Here is an 8,309-nt window from a genome sequence, read left to right as displayed (position 1 = left end):
GCTTGATGCCCCTGGTTCAGTTGAGCTTGGTTCTCTTTGGGTATATATGCCTCTTACATTGATAAAAAGGAGTGGTGGCTTTGATTTATGTAGTTAGGTTTTGTTTTCAGAAAAAATGAAAATACCCTGCTTCTCAATTTGCTCTCCACATTTTAGTAGCTTCTATATACCTCTTTCTTTTCTTCAGAAAATCTCTACCATTTACCAACTCTCTACAAAAATTACTTATATTTGAAGAATATAATGGATATGTCAACTCTGTGGCATATAATTATGAGACTCAATATCTTATGGTATTCTTGGGGCTCAGTTTTTCTTAAAGTACAAATAAGAGACCAATTCTTATTTATCTATTACAATTCTGATGTAATGGTTAAGGCTCTGAGAAATCAATAAAATAAGTGGCAATCATGAACTAGGGCATGATGAACTTCCCTGCTTTTGTGTGTTCCCACCATGGCATTTCCTCTGGATTTTGTCTGATTAAAGGGGAGAATTCCAGCAGCCAAGATGCCCACAAATTGTCTCAATTATACTCAAGGACCCAGAAAGAACTGCCATATATGATTTATGACTATGGACTATCTGAAGATTTAGAAAAAAAAATCAAGATAATTTTGTACTCTCTTTCTGTTTCCTGAGTTATTCCCTCCTCTATGATGCTTCCCTGAGCTGTGTGTGCTCAGAAACCTAAGTGATGACAGAATTGAGTCACCAGTATTATTTAACACTTATCATCAATCAGCCTAGAGAACAAAATTATCCCTGGTCTCTTTTGATAGAATCACAGTTATTTTGGAAGAAAACATAAAGGCAGAGTTTAGAAAGAAGTTCACAAAATTAACCATGAAAAGAAATGAAATCCTTACCAGACAAAAAAGGAGGACAATCTGAAGGTAGACATGCATAAAAGTGGTAGAAATGGAGAAAAGGAACAAACGATACTTTTGAAAAAGATATATTTAGTCTTATTTACCTACTCTTTCCATCCAAAATTTGGCATTTTAACTAAATTTTAAAATAGCACTAATTGAAGGAGGAATGTAATTTTTAAAAAAGATAACTGTCGTAATGGATCATTGCAACAAGCTAGAGGTTGTTGTACTAATGTCTTTCAACAATGTCTTATTTTAGAAATAATCTTAAATATTTAGTTGGCTTTCTTGGAAATCTTAATCATTTTATGTTAAAAGATCACTAATTCAAAAAACTGTGGATGTTGTGAAAGTAGAATAAAAAATTGTTAAGTCTGCATCCCTTTCCAAAAACAACTAATAAACTAGGAAAAGCTATCAAACTCTACTTTTAAGAACCCTATAGTTTAGTCAAAAACTTACAATACCTAGGTGAAGTCTTGATGGAGAACAAAGTGGTTACTTTGTTGTAAGATAATATTATTGTCGCATTTTAAATTGGTCACCTATCATCCCCTATACTCCAAATGAGAGCAACAGTGCGCATGAAAATAACAGTCCTTGTGCCAGAAGGAAAAAAATAGAACATATTCTTTTTTTTTTAACAGTTGTCTTTTTTTTCTTAATTATACTTTAGGTTCTGGAATACACGTGCAGATATTGCAGAGTTTTTGCATAGGTACATACATGGCAAGGTGGTTTGTGCCTCCATTTCTCCATCATCTATATCTGGCATTTCCACCCACTTTATGCCCCCCCACCCTCCCCACACCCCCGTTTTCCCTCCTCTAATCCCCCCCCACTGGCCCCAGTGTGTGATGCTCCCCTCCCTGTGTCCATGTGTTCTCATTGTTCAATACCTGCCTATGAGTGAGAACATGCAGTGTTTGATTTTCTGTTCTTGTGTCAGTTTGCTGAGAATGATCATTTCCAGATTCATCCAAGTCCCTACAAAGGACACAAACTTATCATTTTTGATGGCTGCATAATATTCTATGGCGTATATGTGCCACATTTTCTTTGTCTAGTCTATCATTGATGGGCATTTGGATTGGTTCCAAGTCTTTTCTATTGTAAATAGTGCCATAATGAACAAATGTGTGCACGTGTCTTTATAACAGAATGATTTATAACCCTTTGGATATTTACCCAGTAATGGGATTGCTGGGTCAAACGGAATTTCTATTTCTAGGTCCTTGAGGAATCGCCACACTGTCTTCCACAATGGTTGAACTAATTTACACTCCCACCAACAGTGTAAAATTGTTCCTATTTCTCCACATCCTCTCCAGTATCTGTTGTCTCCAGACTTTTTAATGATCGCTGTTCTAACTGGCATGAGATGGTACCTCAATGTGGTTTTGATTCGCATTTCTCTAATGACCAGTGATGATGAGCATTTTTGGAGTTAATTTTAATGTAAGGTGTCAGGAAGGGGTCCAGTTTCTGCTTTCTGCATGTGGCTAGCCAGTTTTCCCAACACCACTTATTAAACAGGCAATCCTTTCCCCGTTGGTTATTTTTTTCAGGTTTGTCAAAGATCAGATGGTTGTAGATGTGTGGCATTGCATCCGAAGCCTCCGTTCTATTCCATTGGTCTATATCTCTGTTTTGGTACCAGTACCATGTTGTTTTGATTACTGTAGCCTTGTAGCATAGTTTGAAGTCAGGTAGTGTGATGCCTCCAGCTTTGTTCTTTTTGCTTAGGATTGTTTTAGCTATGCAGGCTCTCTTTTGGTTCCATATGAAACTTAAGGTGTTTTTTTTTCCAGTTCTGTGAAGAGGGTCATAGATAGCTTGATGGGTATAACATTGAATCTAAAAATTACTTTGGGCAGTATGGCCATTTTCACAATATTGATTCTTCCTAACCATGAGCATGGAATGTTTTTCCATCTGTTTGTGTCCTCTCTTATTTCCTTGAGCAGTGGTTTGTAGTTCTCCTTGAAGAGGTACTTAACATCCTTTGTTAGCTGTATTCCTGGGTATTTTATTCTCTTTGTAGCAATTGTGGATGGGAGTTAGCTCATGATTTGCCTCTCTGTCTGTTATTGGTGTATAGAAATGTTTGTGATTTTTGCACATCGATTTTGTATCCTGAGACTTTGCTGAAGTTGCTTATCATCTTAAGGAGCTTTTGGGCTAAGATGATGGGGTCTTCTAAATAAATAATCATGTCATCTGCAAGTAGAGATAATTTAACTTCCTCTTTTCCTAATTGAATACTCTTTATTAGTTTTTCTTGCCTGATTGCTCTGGTTAGAATTTCCAATACTATGCTGAATAGGAATGGTGAGAGAGGGCACCCGTGTCTAGTGCCAGTTTTCAAAGGGAATGCTTCCAGTTTAGCCCATTCAGTTTGATATTGGCTGTGGGTTTGTCATAAATCGCTTTTATTATTTTGAGATACATTCCATTGATACCTAGTTTGTTAAGAGTTTTTGCCTAAAGGGCTGTTGAATTTTGCCAAGGCCTTCCCTGCTTCTATTGAGATAATCATGTGGTTTTTGTCTTTGGTTCTGTTTATGTGATGGATTATGTTTATACATTTTCATATGTTGAACCAGCCTTGCATCCCCAGGATGAAGCCTACTTTATCTTGATGGATAAGCTTTTTGATGTGCTATTGCCTTTGGTTTGCCAGTATTTTATTGAAGATTTTTGCATCAATGTTCATCATGGATATTGGCCTGAAATTTTCTTTTTTAGTTGTGTCTCAGTTAGATCTTGGTATCAGGATGATGTTGGTCTCATAAAATGAGTTGGGGAGGATTTCCTCTTTTTCGTATTTTTGGAATAGTTTCAGAAGGAATGGTACCAGCTCCTCTTGGTACATCTGATCGAAATTGGCTGTGAACCCATCTGGTCCTGGCCTGTTTTTGGTTGGTAGGCTATTAATTGCTGCCTGGACTACAGACCTTGTTATTGGTCTATTCAGGGTTTAAACTTATTCCTGGTTTAGGCTTAGGAGGGTGTAACTGTCCAGGAATATCCATTTCTTCTAGATTTACTGATTTATGTACATAGAGTTGTTTGTAATAATCTCTGATGGTTGGTTGTATTTCTGTGGAATGCTTTATCATTTTTAGTTGCATCTATTTGATTCTACTCTCTTTTCTTTTTTATTAGTCTGGCCGGTGGTCTATCTATTTTGTTAATCTTTTCAAACAACTAGCTCCTGGATTTATTGATTTTTTTGAAGAGATTTTTGTGTCTCTAACTCTTTCAGTTCTACTCTGATCTTAGTTATTTCTTGCCTTCTGCTAGCTTTTGAATTTGTTTTATCTTGCTCCTCTAGCTCTTTTAATTGTGACAATAGGGTGTCGATTTTAGATCTTTCCTCACTTCTCATGTGGGCATTTAGTGCTTTAAATTTCTCTCTAAACACTGCTTTAAATGTGTCCCAGAGATTCTGGTATGTTGTGTCTTTGTTCTCATTGGTTTCAAAGTCATTGGTTTCTTAGTCATTCAGGAGCAGGTTGTTCAGTTTCCATGTAGTTGTGCGATTTGGAGTGAGTTTCTAATTTGATTGCATTGTGGTCTTAGAGACTGTTTCTTATGATTTCTGTTCTTTTCCATTTGCTGAGGAGTGATTTACTTCCAATTATGTGGTCAATTTTAGAGTAAGTGCAATGTGGTCCCGAGAAGATTGTATATTCTGTGGATTTGGCGTGGAGAATTCTGTAGATGTCTATTAGGTCCACTTGGTCCAGATCTGAGTTCAAGTCCTGGATATCCTTGTTAATTTTCTGTCTTGTTGATCTGTCTAATATTGACAATGGAGTGTTCACATCTCCCATTATTATTGTGTGGGAGTCTGTGTGTCTTTGTAGGTCATTAAGAACTTGCTTTATGTATCTGCATGCTCCTGTATTGGGTGCATATATATTTATGATAGTTAGCTCTTCTTGTTGCATTCATCCCTTTTACTATTTTGTAATGCCCTTCTTTGTCTCTTTTGACCTTTGTTGGTTTAAAGTCCATTTTATCAGAGACTAGGATTGCAACCCCTGCTTTTTTTTTGCTCTCCATTTGCTTGGTAAATCTTTCATCCCTTTATTTTTAGCCTATGTGTGACTTTGCATGTGATCTGGGTCTCCTGAATACAGCACACCAGTGGGTCTTGACTTTTTATCCAATTTGTCAATCTGTGTCTTTTGATTGGGGCACTTAGCCCATTCACATTTAAGGTTAATATTGTTATGTGTGAATTTGATCCTGCCATTTTTGATACTTGCCGCTTGTTTTGCACATTAGTTGATGCAATTTTTTTTTTAATTGTGTCAATGGTCTTTACCATTTGGTACATTTTTGGAGTGGCTGGTAGTATTTGTTCCTTCCATGTTTAGTGCTTCCTTCAGGAGCTCTTGTAAGGCAGGTGTGGTGGTGATGAAATCTCTCAGCAATTGCTTGTTCATAAAGGATTTTATTTCTCCTTCACTTATGAAACTTAGTTTGGCTAAATATGAAATTCTGGGTTGGAAGTTCTTTTCTTTAAGAATGTTGAATATTGGCCCCCACTATCTTCTGGCTTATAGGGTTTCTGCAGAGAGATTTGCTGTGAATCTGATGGGCTTCCCTGGTGAATCTGATGATTATGTACCTTGGGGTTGCTCTTCTTGAGGTGTACCTTTGTGGTATTCTCTGTATTTCCTGGATTTGAATGTTGGCCTGCCTTGCTAGGTTGAGGAAGTTTTCCTGGATAATATCCTGAAGAGTGTTTCCCAGCTTGGATTCATTCTCCCCGTCACATTCAGGTACACTGATCAAAGGTAGATTAGATCTTTTCACATAATCCCATGTTTCTTGGAGGCTTTGTTCATTTCTTTTCACTTTTTTTTCTAATCTTGCCTTCTTATTTCATTGAGCTGATGTTCAATCTCTGACATCCTTTCTTCTGCTTGATTGATTCAGCTATTGAAACTTTTGTATGCTTCATGATGTTCTCATGCTGTGTTTTTCAGCTCCATCAAGTCATTTATGTTCTTCTCTAAGCTCGTTATTCTAGTTAGCATTTCATCTAACCTTTTTTCAAGGTTCTTATTTTCTTTGCATTGGGTTAGAATGCGTTCCGTTAGCTCAGAGAAGTTTGTTTTACCCACCTTCTGAAGCCTGCTTCTGTCAATTTGTCAAACTCATTTTCCATCCAGTTTATTACCCTTGCTGGTGAGGAGTTGTGATCCCTTGGAGAAGGAGAAGCATTCTGGTTTTTGGTGATTTCATCCTTTTTGCACTTGTTTCTTCCCATCTTCGTGGATTTATCTACCTTTTGTCTTTGAAGTTGGTGACTTTTGGATGGGGTCTCTGAGTAGATGTCCTTTCTGTTGATGTTGAAGCTATTTCTTTCTGTTTTTTAGTTTTCCTTCTAACAGTCAGGCTCCTCTGCTTCAGGACTGCTGGAGGCCCACTCCAGCCCCTGCTTGCCTGGGAATCACCCATGGGGGCTGCAGAACAGCAAGGATTGCTACCTGTTCCTTCCTCTGGTAGCTTTGTCCCTGAAGGCTACCTGCGAGATGTCAGCCAGAGCTCTCCTGTATGAGGTGTCTCTTTGGATATATGGGGGTCAGTGAGCCACTTAAGAGGCAGTCTGTCCCTTATTAGAGCTCAAGTGCTGTGCTGGGAGCTCCGTTGCTCCCTTCAGAGCTGCTGGACAGGGACATTTAAGTCTGCTGCAGTGGAACTCACAACTGCCCATTTTCCCAGTTGCTCTGTCCCAGGAATGTGAGGCTTTATTTATAAGTCCCTGACATGCTGCTACCTTTTTTCAGAGATGCCCTGTCCAACAGGGAGGGAGTCTAGTCACAGTCTGCCTGCAGAGGTGTTGCAGAGCTGCTGTGGGCTCCACCCAACGGCTGTGTAAACTTCCTTGTGATTTTGTTTACACAGGTAAGGTTAAAACTTCCTTGGTAATGGTGGACTCCCTCAGTAATGGCAGACTGCCTCAGTAATGGCAGATGCCCTTCTCCCCACCGAGCTCGACCATTTGAAGCTGTTTCAAGCTCAAACTGTTGTGCTGGCTGCAAAACTCTCAGGCCAGTGGGTTTCAGTTTGCTGGTGTTTGTGGGGGTGGGACCTGCCGAGCCAGATCACTTGGCTGCCTACCTTCAGCCCCCTTTTTTTTTTTCCAGAGAATGGGTGGCTCTGTCTCACAGGTGTTCCAGGCACCAGTTAAAATGACTGCCCAGATTTGTGCTAGAAACCCACCTGCTGGCTGAAACAGCCACTCAGATCTGTGCTGGAAACCCTAGCACTTGTTGGCCCAGTGGGAATCTCCTGGTCTGTTGGCTGTAAAGACTGTGGAAGAAATGCAGTATCTGAACTGGAGTGCCAGAGTGGCCAGAAAAGTCTCCAATGGCCCCTGTTAGGTAGGAGAGGTGTTCTCTGGCCCACTGCACTTCCCAGGTGAGGCAGCACTGCACCATGCCTCAGTTTGCCTTCCTTGGGCTACACCCACTGACCAACCAGTCCTATTCAGATGAACCTCGTACCTCAGTTGAAAAGGCAGAGATCACTTGCTTTCTGCATTGCTGTCGCTGGGAACTGTGCTCCTGAGCTGTTCCTGTTTGTTTGGCCATCTTAGCAGAAGTCCCCCCAAAGTCAATTTCATATCGGGTCCACCATATGCCAACTCAACTGCAGAACACTGCCCTAGTGCTGGTCCTATAGATCAAAGTCTGGTAAGCAATTCATCCTGGGTGTTTTGCTGCTGTCTCCTGTCTCTTCAAATTCCAGGGTTCTTTTCTTTGCTCCAGAAAGGTAATGAAGTCTGGCTTAGAGGTAGCCAGAACCAAGGAGACCAGATGTTTGTAGTTCTCTAACATCACATCCCTATACAAATGCTGCTGAGCAGAGTCCAGGCATTCCCACTCTTCTAGGGAGAATTCTATGGCCACATCCCTGAAAGTCAATACTCCCTGCAGGCCACAGTACAACATGGCTGTGGTAGAGTCCCCTAGGAGCTCCTAGAGCCTGTAGACCAGAACCTCAACTCTCAATGTTCTTATAAATGCTTAGGAAAATTTCTTGGATAAATATTTCTTCATTTGCTATATGACTGTAGAAAAATTTCAAGACTTTGAATTATTTTTTATATTTTTTGTCAAGCATATTTTATTCCCTAGGCAGAAGACAGAAAATGCTTCTTATGCCACCATTCCAGAATTAAAGTTTCCTGTTATTTTAATTTGCATTTTTCTGATAATAACAAAAGTAGCTTCTCATATATGTTATCACTATCTTTATCCCGTGAATTTCTGATTCCTATTTTTGTTTCCTTGCCTATAAAGTTGTTTATTCTTTTTTATTTGCAAAACATATTTAATATTATGGATAATATTTTATAAAACATATCTGCAAATATTTTTTTCTGTATTTATCCTTTACTTTTATTTGTTG

General features: G+C 39.2%; 1 protein-coding gene across 1 annotated transcript; it reads right to left on the bottom strand.

The window, feature by feature from the left end:
- Positions 1-7,600: 7,600 nt before the first annotated feature.
- LOC108281850 (zinc finger protein 679-like) lies at positions 7,601-7,849 on the bottom strand. Its single transcript, XM_037727479.1, has one exon. The coding sequence runs from the start codon at positions 7,847-7,849 to the stop codon at positions 7,601-7,603; it is 249 nt and encodes an 82-aa protein (XP_037583407.1).
- Positions 7,850-8,309: the final 460 nt, after the last annotated feature.

This window comes from Cebus imitator, unplaced genomic scaffold (assembly GCF_001604975.1).
Source record: "Cebus imitator isolate Cc_AM_T3 unplaced genomic scaffold, Cebus_imitator-1.0 Scaffold232, whole genome shotgun sequence".
NCBI classification, from domain to species: Eukaryota; Metazoa; Chordata; class Mammalia; order Primates; family Cebidae; genus Cebus; species Cebus imitator.
This window is presented reverse-complemented; position numbering and strand designations above follow the sequence as displayed.

Coding starts and splice junctions, on each gene's coding strand:
- LOC108281850 (XM_037727479.1), bottom strand. CDS start 7,849: ATGTTGTACTGTGGCCTGCAGGGAGTATTGACTTTCAGGGATGTGGCC.